A 17,416-nucleotide genomic window follows, 5' to 3' on the forward strand; every position below is an offset into this window, starting at 1 on the left:
CCCTCTGGTCTCTGAGCCTCCACAAGGCTCATCTCTGTTGCTGTCAACCATCTCTAACATACATGCTCTCCCCTGGGACTCAGCTCTAAAATCATATCCCCAAGGAGCACCATTACTATTTCACACTGCCTTAGCTTCCTTCATCAAACTGTTTTAACCAGATACAGTGGTTATTTCCAGCAGCTGGAAAGCTGAGGCAGGAGGATCACTGAGAGCTCAAGGCCATCTTGAAACACAGTGAGAAGTGGTCTTAAAAAGAAAAGGAGAGTTGTGTGATGGTGCCTTTAATCTTTCTCAAAAAACATGCGTGTGTGTGTGTGAGAAAGAGCAAGAGAGAAATGTGAGTGATGGGTAACAGCATTATGTCATTTGTGGATTACCGGTAAGGAGGCAGGACTCACCCAGTATTGGTCAGCTTAAAGCCCAGCATGTAATACGGACATACAATACTGTGTACATGAATGGATTCACCACAACAGAATACTCCAATAGGTAGGAAACCAATGCCAATCCTCTGTCTTTTTAAAAACTTTTTTTTAATAACATTTATTTTATGTGTACTGGTGTTTTGCCTGCATTAATGTCTATGTAAGGATGTTGGACCCTGGAACTGGAGCTACAGACAGTTGTGAACTGTTATGTGGGTGTTGGGAATTGAACCCAGATCCTCTGGAAGAGGAGGCAGTGCTCTTAACTGCTGAGCCATTTCTCCAGCCTGTCAATCCTCTATCTCATTCCTTCTCTTTCCATCTACCTTTCAGACAAGGTCTCTAAATATTGCAGCCCAGGCTGGCTTCAGACTTGCTATGTCCTGAGGATGTTGACATTCTTTTTCTTCTCTTTTTTCAGACGTTGAAATTCTTGATCCTCCTGCTGACCTTTAGAGCGTTGAGTTTATATACACCACCATGCCCAGTTTACACAGTGCTACGAACTGAACCCAGAGCCTGATGCATGCCAGGCAAGCAGTCCACTAACTGAGCTACATCTTCAGCCCATTTTTCTTATGCTTAAAACAGACACCTGTACTCTCAGCACCTGGGAGCCTGAGGCAACAGGATCAAGAGTTCAAGTTGGGCTGGAGAGGTGGCTCAGTAGTTAAGAACATTTGCAGCTCTGGCAGAGGACCTGGCTTCAGCTCCCAGCACCCATATGGCAGCTCCCAGCCACACCCTCCACTTTGAAGGTATTGATTCCCCTCTTCTGGCTTCTGAGGGCACCAGGAAAGCCTGTGGTACAAAAACATTCAAGTGGGCACAAACATTCATATGCACAAAATAGAAATAAGTAACTCTAAAAAACTGGTCATGGTGGTGCATGCCTTCCATCTGAGGACCCAGGAGGCGGATCTCTGTGAGTCTGAGGTCTACCTAGTGAGTTGCAGGACAGCCAGAGCTAAATAGAGAGACACTGTTCCACCACAAATAAACACATACACACACACAAATGTATTGTGGTCCACACAGTGAGAAAGAAAGAGCAAAAAATGCTGGGACTGAAGAGATGGCTTAGCTGATTAAAGCACCTGCCTTACAAGGGTGAGGACTTGAGCCCCAGAACCCACATTTAAAAAAATAAATAAAAAGAGAACTACAAAGTAAAGACCACCATCTCTAGCTGACAGTTATCCAGTGAACTGTTTTAATGGCTTTATTTGGTGTGTGTCACAGCTGTGGAAATCAGAGGGCCAACTTTAAGAATTGGTCTTCTCTTTCCACCAAGTAGATTCCAGGGATACAACTTGGGTCATCAGGTTTAGAGGCAAGTGCCTTTGCCCAGCTGAGCCATCTTGCAAGCCTGGATGAATGGCCCTAGCCTAGTATCTGGGAACCAGACATGGATCCGAATCCCAGCTTTACTCTCTCCTGGATAGGTCAACTGACAATCTCTGAGCTTCAGCTTCCTCAATTAGGAAACAGGCTAACAAATCCTTCTGGCTGGGCTAGAGACACACTCAGACTAAGAGCGCTTGCTGCTCGTGCAGAGGACACAAGCCTGGCTCCTAGCACCCACATGGCAGCTCACACCTGTCTACAACTCCAACTCCAGCAGATCCAATACCATCTTCTGGTCTCTGAATGCACCTGGACACACACACACACACACACACACACACACACATACACACACACACCACAAACAGCTCCCCTCAAACAAAAAACACCCAGGTAGGATTACTGTTGGGTTTAAAACAGGCTCAAAAGAGGTCCAAAAGAGGCTGGGGAATCGACTTTGTGGATACAGTGCAGGTAATGCAAGCATGGGACCTGAACTCCATTCATAATCCTGTCACCCACATAAAAACCAAGGCATGGCAGTGCACGTGTGAAAGTCAGTGGAGAGAGGCAGAGCCCAGGAATGCACTCATTAGCCAGCTTGTCCAGCTGAAATGGAAAGTGTCAAGTCCAATGCGAGACCCTGTTTCAAAACTAAGGCAGAGAAGCAACCGAGAATGACATTCTGATGACAACCCTGTCCTTCATCCTCACCCTCATGGGAGAGCACACTCAAACACACACACACACACATGATTGCATGCACCAACAAAGTAAAATGGGATCATGTCTGCCAAGTACTGAGTGCAAGGCCTGGCACAGTAAACGTGACATTTGTGAGCTATGCAGGAAGCAGAACCAAGCTTCACCGGGGGCCATCTGTGGCAGAATTGCCAAGCAGACCCAGATGCAGACCCAGGGGTTTGAAACCCAAAAGCCAATCACACAAGTTACCATGTCCAAAAGCCCAACCTTACCTTCCTCTTATTAAGCTCCAGGGCCTGGCTGCGCAGCGTCAGCTCCTTCTCTACACCCCCAAGGCTGCCCTGCAGAGCCCGCTCTTTCTCCTCAAGCTTCTGCACTGTCAACAGCTGGGCATCCACCTGAGGATGGGAGGCCTCAGTAAGAGGGTGCAGCCCCTCCAGGCCCATCCACGAGCACCGCACCGGAGCTGCCATACCTGGGACTTGAGGCCAAGGACCTGCTCGCCCAACTCGTCCTTCTCCTCCCTAAGCAGCTTGTGGATCTGGTTGGCTTTGATCCGCTCTGACATGAGCTTAAAGTTGGCGTCATCCTTTTCCCGAAGCTGCTGCAGCAGCCGCCCGTTCTGCTCCTGCATGTCCTCGAAAGCCTGGCCTGTCACATCCATCTCTGACAGCAGTGCCTCCTCCTCCTGCAGGCAGAAAGCAAGGACGGAAAGGGAAAATGGAAGATCAACAAGATGGATGTTAGGGAACTCCAAGAAAACAGAATATACCCAGATCATCAAACTGTCACATGCCGAAGACACAGAAGGCTAAGGGAATCCCAGCCTTCAGAAGCAAGGAGACCACAGGACATTTCACCTGCTTGGTGGCACCCAATTTGCGCTGCAGGTGTTCAATTTGCTCCTCTGCCTGTCGGATCCGCCGCAGGGCATCCTCATCCGCAATCTTCTTGCTTTCTCTTCGGTCTCTTTCCTCGAGTTCTCGGATGCGGCTTCGAAGCTCATCCACCTGCATCCACGGGAGGGAAGCCCTCAAACATTGGTCCGCACAGCAACACTACTAGGATGCTCCACAGTGAGAGAATAAACAAAGAAGCAAACTTGCTGACCCAATGCTCTGAAGTCGCCGGGCAAAACCCTAAAAGCCCCACCTGCCCCTACCTCAGCCTTGGCCTTCCGTTCAGCTGCCATGAGCTGCACCTTATCCCGCTGCTCCTTGGGTGCTGACTTGTACATGTCCAGCAGCAGTTTCATCTCCTTCTGGCTTTCTTGGGCCTTCCTGGAGAAGGGTACAGGAGGGACTATTAGCAGGAAGGGCCGGAAGCTACTTGACAGGGCTAGGAAGCAGCAACAGGGCCTCACTTGAGCTCTGCTCGGAGACCCTTGAGCAGTTCTGACTCCTTCCTCTTGGCTTCCTCCACCTTGGCCTTTTCTCGATCAGTCCTTGAGAGAGCTGAGGCTACAGGTGGGGGTCCCAGGCTAGGCCCTTCCCGTTCCCGAAGTTCTCTCTTGGGTCTGGTCTCAGGTTCTCGGCCTCGGGAGGGCAAGCCCTGGGTCCCAGGGGTTAGGGCCTGGGCATCATCTTCAGAGGAGACCAGCTCCTCCTTCTTTACTGACGAAGCGGCAGAAGTGGCTCCAGCCACAACCACCTCCTTCTTGCTGTCAGGGGTACCTCCAGGGCCTGGCCCACCGTCTTCTTTCCCTGGGGCTAGGGCATTGGGGCCAGAGTCATCCGCATGGCTCAGGTTAGGGATGCAGTGGGAAGTAGTGCTGGCCTGGGCCCGGAGCTATAAAGACAGAAAGCAGCAGACGTGAGGCGAGGCGAGGCGAGGCCCACCCAGCTCTAGCTAAGGCTGTCCCCAGGCAGCTCCCTCCTCACTTTGCCAATCTCGGCCTGTACTTCTCGCAGTTTCCGCTTATATCGCTGGGCGTCTCCCTTCAGCTGGTGATTGTGGTTCTGGAGGCTGCTAATCAGGTGGCGCATCTCACGGTTGATAGGCCCTGGGGGTGGTCGGGGGAAGCATGTTCACGTCTCCTGCCAGCTCTCCAACAGAGGAGAGAGGAGCTCAGCCAGAGCCACGCTCACTGTATACAATAGGCATCAGAGAGGCTGGAGAGATGGCCCGGCGGATAAGAGCACTGGATGCTCTTGACAAAGACTCAGGACCAATTTCCAGCACCCACATGGCAGCTCCCAACTGTCGTGACTCCAATTCCAAACCATGTGGCACACCTCTGTGAGCTGCATGCTCACATGCATGAGGTGCACAGGTATACATGCATGCAAGCAAAATACAACACAAACATTAACCTTTTTAGTTCTCAAAATTCACTTTACGTGTACGGGTATTTTACTTACATATATGTCTGTGCACCATGTGTGTGCCCTCAGAAGCCAGAAGAGGGCATTGGATCACTGGGAATGACAGGTACAGGGAAGCAAAACTGGGTCCTTTGGAAGAGCAGTCAGTGTTCTTAACCACTGAGATAACTCTCCAGCCTGCAGAGGAGGGGAATGAGGGGGGAACGGGACACGGACACAGGGAGAGGGTGCGGGGGACGACGACCCCCCCCCTTTATTTTTTTTAAAGATTTATGTGTTTTGCCTATGTACTTTTACTGGCCTAGAACTTGCTGTGTGGACCCCATTTGCTGTAAACTCAGAGAGATCCTCCTGCCTCTGTCTCCCAAGTGCTAGGATTAAAGGGTTTTTTGTTTTTGTTGTTTGGTTATTTTGAGATGGTGCTTCATGCAGCCCATGCTGGCCTCGCTCATGTTTGTACCCATGCTGGCACACCTCATGTTTCATCTTTTCCTTTATTGTCTAGCATCCTCTACTAGACTCACTCCACAACAGCAGATTCTCTGCTTTGTTTACTGGCAAAATCCCAAAACGTAGAATTGAGTGTGGCTCACAGGGGGACTCAATACATTTTCGTGAAACAGACCCTTCAGACAGAACATCTCACACTCTGCTGGGGCCTGTTCACACTCATCTCACAAATGCACTGATTGAGACAGGAAGGGTAGTGCCTCTGTCCTGTGGGGGACTGAAGTTCTGAGAAGAAAAGAGGGGACTCAACTTATGTATCTATGTAAGCAGCCAGAGTGCCTCTGTCCTGTGGGGGACTGAAGTTCTGAGGAGAAAAGAGGGGACTCAACTTATGTATCTACGTAAGCAGCCAGAGTGCCTCTGTCCTGTGGGGGACTGAAGTTCTGAGAAGGTAAGAGGGGACTCAACTTATGTATCTATGGAAGCAGCCAGAAGGGTCCAGCACCCTTCTAAGACCCACCTCTACCCCACTACGTACTACGTACCAGCCTGCTCGTTGGCCGCAAGGTTCTGCTCAAACTCAATGCGCAGCATCTCATACTCCTTGCGTACCTGGGCCAGGGTGTCCTCCAGCTGGATGACTTCTGTGCGAAGCTTCTTCTGCAGCCCCAGTTCATCACTCTGTGGGTTGAGGCATCGAAGACACACACCTATGAAAATGCTACCCTCATACTATTCAAAAGACTGACTTTTTGCTCATAAAGAAAGAAAGCTGACAGGTAGTGGTGGCACACGCCTCTAACCCCAGCCCTTGGGAAGCTGAGATAGGCGGATCTTTTGAGTTCAAGGCCAGTCAGGTCTACAAAGTGAGTTCCAGGACAGCCAGGGCTAAGCACCCACCTACCCACCCACAAATCCTGTCTCAAAATCAATTAAAAGGAAGAAGAAGCTGGGCCTTTAATCCCAACACTCAGGAAGAAATGGACTGTGGCTGTCTTGCACTGGAAGCTCGCCAGGTCTACACAGTGAGTTCCAGGCCACCCAAGGCCGTATGTGCTGACACCTTGATAAAGACATGGCTCAGCAGTTAAAAGCACTAGTTGCTCTTCCAAGGGACTTGAGTGTGGTTTCCAACCGTCACTTGGAGGCTCACAACCATCTGCTTCAGGAGGTCTGACACTCTTTTCCGGCCTCAGAGGGCGCCAAGCATGTAAGTGGTGCACAGATAAACATGCAGGCCCAACACCCAGAACCTGAAGACCTTAACCTCAAGGTGTTGTTTGTTGTTGTCATCTTTCTAAGGTAACTGCTGGAGATGGTGGTGCACGCCTGTAATCCCAGCACTTGGGAGGCGGAGGCAGGTGGATTTCTGGCCGGCCTGGTCTACAGAGTCCAGGAAAGCCAAGGCTACACAGAGAAACCCTGTCTTGAAAATGTAATACTTTTTCCAAGGCCTAATACTGGCAACTAATATTTTCTTTTTTTTTTTGAGAAATCCAGCTCAATGTCTTTTCATGTTAACATGATTAAAAACTAACAGGAATTAGCTGAAATTTACTTCAGTCACTACATAAGAGTTGCTGTTTTACTACTTGGAAAATGCAGTAGAAACTGGGCCCTGGAGGCTTTCCTTGTATTTCCATTGCTTCTATCTCTCTCTTTTTGATTTATTTATTATTTATACAGTGTTCTGTCCACATGCCAACAGAGGACACCAGATCTCACTATTGATGGTTGTGAGCCATCATGTGGTTGCTCGGAATTGAACTCAGAACCTTTGGAAGAACAGCCAGTGCTCTAAACCTCTGAGCCATCTCTCCAGCCCACCACTGCTTCTCTTGAGAGAAAATGTTAAACCTGACTAGAGGCAAATAATTGTCAAATGCCCTTACCAGAAAGAGTTTGAGTCATTAACCCTGTGACTGCTGAAGGTGTCAGAATGTGTCCCATGTGTGTGCTCTCGGATCCATTTATTACCACCAGCGGAAAACAAAGTTTCCAGAGTGCACACTGTTCTAATGCACACTTCCTATTACCAGAACCAGACGCATGGAAAAAAGATCTTTTTTATAGCTGTTAAAACAGTTTATGCTCATCTTTTCCTCCTTCGAGACAGGGTTTCTCTGCGTAACCCTGGCTATCCTGGAACTCATTCTGTAGACCAAGTTGGTCTTGAACTCAGAGATCCACCTGCCTCTGCCTCCCAGAGTACTAGGACTAACTGTGTGCTTTGTGCTCTGTCTTAATGGGCCTGTACTGCACTCTGTTACTTCACATCTGATTATTAAAGAGACAGTAACTCTTTGGTACAGTGATTAGAGTCCCATTTCAGTTCATTGTTCTTGTGCTTTCAATGTTCTCTTTGCCCAAGTCTTACAAAACACTCATGATGGTTATAATGGTACTTTAAAAAATATATTGTAGCTGGGCATGGTGGTGCACACCTTTAATCCCGGCACTCACAGGCAGAGACAGGCAGATTTCTGTGAGTTCAAGGCCAGCCTGGTCTACAAAGCAGATTCCAGGACAGCCAGAGCTATTATACAGAGAAACCCTATCTCAAAAAAACCAACCAAACAAACATAAACCGCACATATATATTAAATAATATAAAATATATATTTTATAGAATATGTAATATAAATATTTATATTAAAATAATAAGGATTAAAATTGGAAGAAAAACAAAGATATACATCCCCCAGTCTCACCTGTGGCCAAAGATCAGTCTATGCCCAAGGCACTCTCGGCAGGCACACAGGACCGGCTTGGAAGAATCAGGAATGTCTCAACTCTAAAGGTTAGCGCCCACCCCTGGCCCCACCCAGTCCATGACCACACACCTCCATATGTTCAATGTGTCTCAAGTGGGAGTTCTTGGAGGCCAGCAGCAGGCCCCGGGCCTCATCCAGCTGCGTCTTCACTTGCAAAGACTCATTATAGAGTAGTGAAAACTGCGCCTGCAGCATTCGGTACTCCCCCGTCTCACGGACCACCTCCTCAGGAAGGCTCCGCAGGGCCACCTGGGGGCGAAGATGTCCAAAAGGTCATTGGCACCAGGGGCTGAGGTTAGTCCAGGCCCTTTCAGTCTTGGCCACGGCCTACCTTGAGACGTTCATTGGTCCGAACAGCCCCCTGAAGCTCAGCCTGCAGCTTCTCTAGTTCTGCCATTCGGCTGTTGGCCAATTCCTGATTTTCTTCCAGCTCTGCATTCAACATCTCGAACTAAGGAGTGAAGGGGCGTGGTAGGCAAGACCAGGATGGGCAGCATTCCCCCCCACGGTGGTCCACCATGTGTTCTGCCCAAGCTCCCCAGTGCAGACTGCTGACACATCTCTAAACCAAGCGTTTTTCTAAGGGTCTCAGGAAATGAGAGGAAGGCAGTCTGCATGAGAATCTATGTCCTGTGCTTTTTCTTTAGGCTAGTGGTTACCAACTTACACACTATTATTGCTTGTATGATGCCCCACAGAAAACCTAACTTCCACAGAAGCTTTATTGCTCCCTCACATGAAACAGAACTGGAGTTTATTAAGAAAAGGTTGATCTGAAGCTGGGAATGGTGGTCCAAACCCCATCATCTCAGCAAAAGTAGAAGGATCAGTCCCCCCTCAGCCACATAAGTCTAAGGCCAGACTGATCACATCGGAAGACCCTGCCTCCAATACAAAGAAACAAGACACTTACGTTCTGAAGTTATTTAATTACAAGTATATAAGTGAATGAAAGAAAAATGTGCAGCAATGCCAGGAAACAGACTCAGATACAGATGTTTGCCTCAGGAAGAGTCAAAGGAGGGCCTGAAGGGGTAAAGGACTGGGTGGAATGCTCACCTTCTGCATGCTAAGTGTGATCTGGCCTCCCTGAAAGCCTGAGGAGCTCCCAGACACGTAGTAGCCAGAGTTGAGCTGCAAAGAAAACAACACAGCGGATGAGAAGGCAGAAGCCAGGGTCCCAAGCACTGGGAGCCCTGGGCCCCATCCGTGCCCGCACCTGCTCCAAGGCCTCTGCCAAGTGCTTATTGAGCTTCTGCTCTCGCTTGCGCAGCTTCTCGATGTCCCACTGTAGGTCCTCCACCGTGGTCTCCATCTCCAGGACCTTGGTCTCTGTTGAGGTCACTTTATCTTGGAGCTCAGAGTACTGGGGGCGAGGAAAAGTGGGTTGGTTTCCTGAGATCCAAACCCTGCCCGAGTTTTAACTGCACCCCAAAGCCCCTGACTTCTACCTCCAATGAGATGCGGTGGTGCTTCTCCTGCAGCTGAGTAGCCAAGTCCTGTAGCCGACGGTTCTCTCTGCCTAGCTCCCGTGTGCGTGCCCGGGCCACCTCCCCAGGGGCCTCACCATCCCCTGGGAATGCAAAGCCCAGATGAGTGTCACACCCTGGATAATCAAGCAAGTATTGAGCAGTCCTGGAGTTCTGGTGCTGAGCGTGAAGCCCCAGCTACCTCACCAGCTGCTCATGACAAGCTCAGGAGACGAACTACCTGTGAGGTTTGTGCAGGGTTCCAGAGTCTTCCCTTTAGCTTAAGGGGCGTGGCCCTACTAGCATCAAGAGCTCCTCCAGCCATCTCTCTGGAACTGAGTTGTTCCAACAAGAACAAGGCTGACATTGATCAGGAGCCCTGGCCTTAAGGAATTAGTGAGCTCAGTAATGGGAGTGGGACCCCTACGGATGCAGGTGAGGGTGGCCTTCTCTAGGGTAGGGTCCAAAGGACTAACCCCGGCTGTACACTCGCTGACAGAGCTCCTCCACCTGGCGCTGCAGGCGGTCTGAGGCCTCCACCACCCGAGACACAGCAGTCTTGGAGAATTCCATCCGTCCCTGCAGCTGCAGCTCCACTTCTTCACTGCTGCTTGCACCCAGCGCCACCACAAAAGCCAAGGCTGGCTCACTGAGAGGGGCTCGGAACTGCATTGGCACGGGTTCTGGAAGGAACAGAAAGAAAGGTGGCAGTGGCCATCAAAACCTGTACCAAGTCCGCAATAAGCTTCTTGACATCCAGTGGCTGGTGGGTGTGGGGGAGCACGTCTTTAATCCCAGCACTCTCTGAGATGGAGGCCAGCCTAGTCTACAGAGCGAGTTCCAGGACAGCCAGGGAGACATAGACCTTGTCTTGGAAAACCAAAAATAAATTATAACATAGACCCATTTGCCTCTACTTTCAGAGAGTTGAGAGTATGAAAATCCAGGTAGATTTCAAAACCTTTGTTTTTATCATTAAAAAAAAAAAAATCGTTTCACTATGTAGCCATGGCTGGCCTTGAACTCCAGAAGTCAGCCACCAGTTTCTGCCTTCCAGGTGTTGGGATTAAAGGTATGTGACACCATTTCAGGCATGAAGTCATTTTTTGAACAGTTTTGAGTGGGTTAGGCATTTCTGCAGCCCCACATTAAGGTTACCTCCTCCTCAAGACCTTTCTCAGAAGAAAAGGTCCCCAGGGCCCTGGTCCTACCTCTCAGATCTGACGTCCCTGTGTCTGTTCGAGAGATCACATCTCGGGTTAGGCCCTCCTGGCACCCAGGTGCCTCTGTCCCTGAGGACAGCTCCCGCTGGCTCTCATAGCTTTGGAGAAGGGCTTCAACAGTTTCATCCAGCTGAAAGAAGAAAGCGCCCGAGGTTACGAATGCCACAGGGCCTTTTCCAGCAGGGCAACCTTCAGGCACCCACCTGGGCCCAGTAGCGGTTGACAATGAGGAGTGTGGCGTCGTCGGTGGCCTGCCTCTTCTCCAGCTTCTCAATCCTCTCCCGGAGCTCGTCCTCACAGGCTTGCCGCTGCTCCAGCCGCTCGGCCAATTTCTTGTTCTTGAACTGCAGCACCTTGGAATCCATCTCCTCCTACCCACAAGGGAAGAGGAGGCAGAGGTGTCAGGCAGGATCCTGAACCACCGCAGACACAAAGGAGAACACTATTTAGACGGAAAGGGGAGAGGTGTACCAAGACTAGATGCCAGGGAGATTTAAAAAGACCCAAAACACTTACAGAGGAACTATCTCGGTCATGGGAACTTCACATTCTGTTTCTGCCCCTATCTTTTACTGACTCTGAAGTTTTATTGACAAATCCCACGACTTATGGGAACCTACGTGCGTACGGGCAGAAGCGGGGAACCGACTCCTCAATGTTGTCCTCCGATCACACTCGCGCCACGGCACGCCCACCCCGGCCCACCCGTTTTGTGTGTACGCACACGCGCGCACACACAAGATTCTGACCGCTCTGGGAGGAAGCCAAACAGGACTGTAAGCGAAAGCCCACCCACCGTGGAAGAGATGCCCCCGAGACGAATGGGTTCGATGAGGGTGGTCGTGGTCTTCTCCTCGCGGTTCAGCTTCTTCTCTGGGGGTCCTGAGCCCCCGTCGCCGGCGGCGCGCTTATTGCTGAGGCCAGACATAGCGGCGGTGGCGGCGGGGCAGCCGCTCAGGGCTCTCCGGGCCGTCGGGAGCGGGGAGGCGGCACTTCCGTCACCTGCAGCAAACAGAGGGCAGAGCTGCGGCCGCGCCCGGAGCTCCCGAGCCCCGGGCCGCCCGCTGGACACACCTGCCGGACCCCGCCCCCGCCGGCCCAGGGTCCGCACCTACGGTAGGGTCAGCCGAGAGCCACCATCTTGGACTTCACCGGACGTCACCGGCCGCCAGACGCACGGCGCAGGCGTCAAAGCAGCTCCGGATGTGGCGAAACTTATTTCCTGTTGCTACTGGTGGCTCTTGGTTCCGCCCCCCCCGAGCCTGCGAGCTTTCGTCCGCGGTCGGCTGAATTCCTCCCCAGGCTTGACTGGCAGGCCGTTCCCGCAGTGGCCGACGCCGCGGCTGCGCTCGGAGACGGAGAGTTGGCTTCTGCGGTGGGAGCCTTCACCGCTATTCCCGGGTCCACGACCCTTCGCAACTCCAGATCCCGGGCCTCCGTCGCCCTCTTCCGGCCTCCACGGGCACCCGCGAACGTCCTCTACACGTGTGCGCCCGCAGGCAAGCAGACACGCGCAGGCTGTTTGAAATTAATCTTTAAAAAGACTTGACACCTCCCACTCCCCCCCGGCAAAGCACCCCTGTAGCAACTTTGAAGCGGCACGTGCAGCCTGCTACGCATGCGCCCTGTCTTCTCAATGATTGGCGTGTGTGCTTGCCCACTTTCCTTAACAACGGTCGCCAGGGAGACGAGATTGGGAAGACGCCCCCTGCGGATTGGCTGTTTCTAGTTTCACTGCCTCAGGAGAACCGCCAGAAGGGGCAGGTCCCGGCGTTGCATTGCAGTAGGATAGCTCGCTGTCCCCGAGCTCAGCGGGAGAGCCCTTGGCTATGGCTAAGAAGGACGAAGAGACGATCACCCCCAGGTCCAGCCAGACCCTGGGAATGAAGGCGCAGTCGGAGTATGAACAGCCTCCCAAACTGCAGCAGGAACTGGAGAGGAGTCCCAGTTCCGTGGGGGAATCTGTCGTGAGGACGGGAACAGACGTGCAGACCGACTCGGCCACAGTGGACACGACCTCTGTGGAAGGGGCTGAAGATGCTGCAGCCAACTTGTTCCCGGTGAGGGAGGGACAGAATTGTCCGCTAGTGAATGTTTAGAAAAGGTTTCTCGGCAAGGTGCTGCCAGTCATTACGTTACTAACATTTGAGACTATCTGAAGTTGCTAAATAGGGTACTAAATAGCAGTTGGAGCCCACCGAAGTCCAGCCTTGACCCCTTTGCTATACATAAACTTATGGCCTACTCAGACCCGTTAGACGCTCACGATGTAGCAGACCAGGGTCGCATACTGTAGCAGTAGCTCTTCTTTCCGTAATCTGTTTTCTCTCCACAGCCACCGCTACCCAGGCCCAGGATCTGCATGTGGTGAGTGGGGAGAGCCCTGGGGAGAAGTTACGCTCCTCATTTTTATTACTTCCTTAAGGTTTTCCGTCCAGTCAGGGCACCCCAATTTTACAAAGACCGAGAGATGCTCAAGGTAATTAGTCAGGGTTCCAGGTTCCTAAAGTGGCAGTGTGAGAAGAGAGAGAAGGACCAAGGGTGTACACAGGGAACAGGGGATCACAGCTGCCATGAAGGAGCGCTGTGTAGATTGAAACCAAGGCCCAAGAGAACATCAAAGGTCTCACACACACACACACACACACACACACAGCAAGACAGGAACTCAAGGGTGTTTTTTTTTTTTTTTTTTTTTTTTTTTTTGACAGGGTTTCTCCTTGTAGCTCTGGCTGCCCTAGAATGTGCTATGTAGACCAAGCTGGCTTGAACTCTTGAGTTCTGCCTGCCCCTGCCTCCGAGTGTTTGGGATCAAAGGCATGTGCCACCACCATCTGACAGAACTCAGGTTTTCTAAGCATTGGGTGTATAAATTAAGAATGTCTCCTAAGGGTTTGTCTAAAGTTTAGATTCTAAACCATGATATTCCTCATTTACAGTGAAAGTGAGGCCCATAAACAATAATTTGCCAAAGGTTACTTAGCATGTCAGCCAAGCCTCAACTCCTGATGCCCATTCCGATGCTCTAGAAGTCACAGCTCCATCGGGGAAGCTGTACAAGCCATCAATGATTTGTCTCATTTTTTTTCCCTACAGGAAGTACCTGGACATCCATTCAATGCACAAACTGGATAAGGCAGCCACTGTGGAATCGATGAGAGAGTATGGGTTTGAGTTGGGAGAGACAGAGCTCTTGGGAGGGGAAACACAAGGAATGGCACAAGGAAAGCCTAGAGTGTCAGGTGATGGAGGTGAGAGGAGGCTTAAGTTCAGGGCTGCAGAGGCTCAGTTAAAGAAAACTGGCTGTCCTTCCAGAGGACCCAGGTTTGGTTCCCGGCACCACAGTCTGTAACTTCACCTCCAGAGGATCCAACACGCTCTTCTGACCTCCATGGGCACCAGACAAGCTTGTGCTACACATGCACACAAGCAGGCAAAGCACCCATATAATAAAGATAAATCCTAAGGCGTGGGGAGTTGGGGGAGCTCGTGTTGTCACTCATGCCTTCTCCCTTCCTCTCCCCTTCCCTCCCAAGGGTTCTGGCTGAGCTCTTCGAGCTTGGCTATCCAGAGCAGAGCCTGCGGGATGCCATTGTCTTGGACCTCTTTTCCCATGCACTCCTCTTCTGCCGCCAGCAGGCCTTTTCACCAGAGCAGACATCAGCAGCTTGTGCCTTGCTCCAAGATCTTCACAAGGCCTGTGTTGGTGAGAGGGAGGCAGCCACCAAAAGGTTTGAGCCCCAGGAGAGGAGGCTGGGCTAGCACAAGTGACTTTGGGAAGCTGAAGTAGGAAGACCAAAGTCTGGGATTCTTGTTCCACCATAATTAATATTATTGTGCCCCATTTATCACCGTGGAGATGACTCCTTATCAATAAATGAAATACATGGCACTAATGTTATTGGTCTGTTCTGAGACATATTTAAATAGGGGGCTGGGGAATATAGATTTAGTAGAGTGCTTGCCTAGTACAAAACCCTGGGTTTAATTCCAGCGCTGTGTAAATCAGGTGAGGTGGCACAAACCTGTAATCCTAGCACTTAGGAAAGAGAGGCAGAAGAATCAGAAGTTCACGGTCACCCTGGACACCATGACATCCTGTCACATCCTGTCTCAAAGTATCGTCCTGATGCCAAGTATAGTGGCTCAAGTCTGAAACAGCTGCAGCCAGGAGGCAGAGGTGGGAGCAATCCCCTCAGTTTGAAGCCAACTCGAGTTACACACTGAGTTTCAGAGCTACAGAATGAAGCTCTGTCCCAGAAACAAAACTTCCTGAAGGAAGGACGTTGTCTTTTTCAGTGCCTAGAAAAGTGTTTAGTGAGAACTTGGTATCTGTGGAGTGAATTAACAAAGCAGGTCAGGCCTTACTCCTAGAACTGCCCACTTCTGAATCCCGTGCTCTCATGAGTGGGATGAAAGGATGGAGAGCAGGAAGGACCTGACTGCTTCACCTTGTTTTCCTCCAGCTACCCCTTTGGGCAACGTGGAGGAATGCTACCACTACTTTACCAGCGTCCTCTTTTGCCATGGAGTCAGGGTCAGTACCCTGGGAAAGAGCCTTCCCCCAACTGTGACCCAGCCCAAAATCCTGTTCTCCTTCCCATCACCCTCCTCCTCCTGGGGTTTGCCCTGCCTCTAGAGAGCTGGGCTTCCAGAGGGCAAGCTAGCTAGATCTCTGGAGGCTGTCAGGGCACTTAACTGATTGCCTGATTGCCATCACAGCGGCCTCCTTTCAGCATCGACCTCTTCAAAGAGCAGCAGCTGTTGTCCCTGGCAGACTATGTGGTCAACACCTACTTCCGCCACTTCAAGCTCTACAAATATGTCTTCACACCCCAGGTACTGTGTCCAGGCGGTGAGTGACCACCTGTCCCCCCCCCCCCCTTTCTCTTATGGCAGGTGCTGTCCTCTCAGCCTCCCTCTTCCCTTGTCTGTCCAGGTTCGGCTGGACCTGTCTCTGTCTTACATGGGGCTACAGCCACCCAAGCTCTGGCCAGATGGTAAGATGGGGTACGGATGGGCCAGACTGGAACTGGGCCAGGGCTGGGGCCAATGCCTCTTCCTGCTTTCGGCATACAGAGAGAGACTACGAGGAGGTGGCAGCAGAACAAGTGGCTATTTCACAGGAGGAAGAACCAGAAACTGTGGCCCAGACAGAACAACAGCCAAGTGAGCATGTGGAGGGGTTAAGGTGTCCTCAGACTCTGAGCCATGGTCAAATGAAGGGTTTGGGCCTACTTGAGATTTTGTGCCTTCCCCCTTGCCATTTGTTTTGCAGTGTTAGGGAATTAAATTAGAACCATGTGCATTAAGTGTTTTACCACTCAGCTGTAGATCCTCAGCAGGATCCCAGTTTTGTTTTTTTTTTTTTTTGAGACAGTCTCTGTAATCCTGCCTGTCCTGGAACACTCTGTAAACCAGGCAGGCCTGGAACTCAAGAGATCTATCCGCCTGCCTCTACTGAGTGCTGGGATTAAAGGCGTGTGCCATCACAGCCCAGCCAGTCCCTTGTTTTACTGGAGACAGAATGAGAAGGTGTGTAGAGATCAGAGGACCTTTGGAATCAACTCGCCTTCCACCTGTATGTGGACTGAACTTGGATTGTCAGGCTTATACAGCAAACTCATTTTTACCCACTGAACCATCCACCAGCCCTAGTTTTTTGTTTTTGAAACAAGGTCTTCTTGTGTAACCCAGGCTGGCTTTGAACTCAAGAACCCCCTGCTCAAACTCCTGAGTGATGAGGTATTCCACCATACCCAGCCCAGGACTTAGTTTTAGTTCTAGTGTCCCCTAAAATTTCGAGATTTGTTTTTATTTCATGTATTTCAGAGTTTTGCTTACATGTGTATTTGTGCATTCCACATGTGCAGCACCCACAGGTCAGAAGAGGGCCTTGAATCCCCTTAGAACTGGAGTTACAGATGCTTGTGAACCACCACGTGGGTGCTGACCATTGTGGGTGCTGACAATTGCATTCAGATTCTCTGGAAGAGCAACCAGCCCCTTAAGCAACTGAGCCATTTCTCCAGTCCCATGTCCCCTCTCCAAATAATTCCTATGCAAAAGTCCAGATAAGTGTATAATGCTGGGGGTGCTGTGTTTAGAAAAGATGGCCCCAGAAAGAAAGTGATGGAAGAGTGGTTTACAATGACAAGTGCAGATCTGGAATACTAGGTCCCAGGAAGCCCAGTTTAAACACGTGCATATGAACTCAGTCCTACCATCAAGTTATCGTTATTATCCATGGTTACACAAAGAAGCTGCTGAGTGGGCTAAGTCGATGACAGTGCAGTCAGAACCCAGAGTGCAGTTTGGCCACTCTGCCCAGCTGTCTTGTCTCAGAAGAGATGGCTGACAGTTCCTAAATTGAAGCAGCACTGCCCTTTGCATAGCTCATCCCCAGATAATACCTCTCCTGACCCACCTCTCTCCCTGTAGGTGAGGTGGACGTCCTCCAAACCTACATCAAGAGCCAGCTGAGCAAGGAGCTGGGGCAGCTCCAGCAGCTGGTGGAGGAACGGCTCAAGGAGAGCGAGGAAAGGCTGAGCAGCAAACTGGCTGCACTGGAGCGGCCCAATCAGTCACGTCCCAGCAAAGGCAAGAACAAGCCCAAGTGATCCCCAGCATTTTCTCCAATAAAGACCTGGGCCAGAGCACCCCATCCCCCACCTTCACGAGTACCTTCTGAGCTTC

The 17,416-nt window shown here is 50.9% G+C and overlaps 2 protein-coding genes across 2 annotated transcripts in view; one reads left to right on the forward strand and one right to left on the reverse strand.

The window, feature by feature from the left end:
- Positions 1 to 11,968, reverse strand: part of Rnf40 (ring finger protein 40) — a 16,355-nt gene extending 4,387 nt beyond the window's left edge. Inside the window, exons 1-17 of the mRNA XM_021635913.2 lie at positions 11,832 to 11,968; positions 11,517 to 11,722; positions 10,924 to 11,091; positions 10,709 to 10,850; positions 9,974 to 10,180; positions 9,480 to 9,601; positions 9,248 to 9,394; positions 9,088 to 9,162; positions 8,360 to 8,479; positions 8,098 to 8,277; positions 5,800 to 5,935; positions 4,361 to 4,482; positions 3,844 to 4,268; positions 3,643 to 3,760; positions 3,341 to 3,490; positions 2,956 to 3,168; positions 2,753 to 2,878 (exon numbers count right to left, since the gene is read on the reverse strand). Coding sequence (XP_021491588.1) covers positions 2,753 to 2,878; positions 2,956 to 3,168; positions 3,341 to 3,490; positions 3,643 to 3,760; positions 3,844 to 4,268; positions 4,361 to 4,482; positions 5,800 to 5,935; positions 8,098 to 8,277; positions 8,360 to 8,479; positions 9,088 to 9,162; positions 9,248 to 9,394; positions 9,480 to 9,601; positions 9,974 to 10,180; positions 10,709 to 10,850; positions 10,924 to 11,091; positions 11,517 to 11,648 — 2,583 coding nt within the window. The 5' untranslated portion in view covers positions 11,649 to 11,722; positions 11,832 to 11,968. The remainder of the gene's footprint in view (positions 1 to 2,752; positions 2,879 to 2,955; positions 3,169 to 3,340; positions 3,491 to 3,642; positions 3,761 to 3,843; positions 4,269 to 4,360; positions 4,483 to 5,799; positions 5,936 to 8,097; positions 8,278 to 8,359; positions 8,480 to 9,087; positions 9,163 to 9,247; positions 9,395 to 9,479; positions 9,602 to 9,973; positions 10,181 to 10,708; positions 10,851 to 10,923; positions 11,092 to 11,516; positions 11,723 to 11,831) is intronic.
- Positions 11,969 to 12,360: 392 nt separating this feature from the next.
- Cfap119 (cilia and flagella associated protein 119) lies at positions 12,361 to 17,391 on the forward strand. The gene is made up of 9 exons (XM_021635915.2): positions 12,361 to 12,780; positions 13,056 to 13,087; positions 13,817 to 13,882; positions 14,257 to 14,426; positions 15,187 to 15,257; positions 15,443 to 15,559; positions 15,660 to 15,720; positions 15,800 to 15,889; positions 17,162 to 17,391. Exons 1-9 carry the CDS (start codon positions 12,550 to 12,552, stop codon positions 17,338 to 17,340), a joined length of 1,017 nt encoding a protein of 338 aa, XP_021491590.1. The 5' UTR covers positions 12,361 to 12,549; the 3' UTR covers positions 17,341 to 17,391.
- Positions 17,392 to 17,416: the final 25 nt, after the last annotated feature.

The sequence above is a fragment of the Meriones unguiculatus genome, chromosome 14, assembly GCF_030254825.1.
Source record: "Meriones unguiculatus strain TT.TT164.6M chromosome 14, Bangor_MerUng_6.1, whole genome shotgun sequence".
Classification (NCBI taxonomy): domain Eukaryota; kingdom Metazoa; phylum Chordata; class Mammalia; order Rodentia; family Muridae; genus Meriones; species Meriones unguiculatus.

What these genes read in the sequence shown, in the direction of transcription:
- Cfap119 (XM_021635915.2), top strand. Translation starts at nt 12,550, where the DNA reads ATGGCTAAGAAGGACGAAGAGACGATCACCCCCAGGTCCAGCCAGACC. An exon ending in TCTTCACAAGGCCTGTGTTG is followed by an intron (nt 14,427 to 15,186) that starts GTGAGAGGGAGG and finishes GTTTTCCTCCAG; the next exon opens with CTACCCCTTTGGGCAACGTG. An exon ending in TCTTTTGCCATGGAGTCAGG is followed by an intron (nt 15,258 to 15,442) that starts GTCAGTACCCTG and finishes TTGCCATCACAG; the next exon opens with CGGCCTCCTTTCAGCATCGA.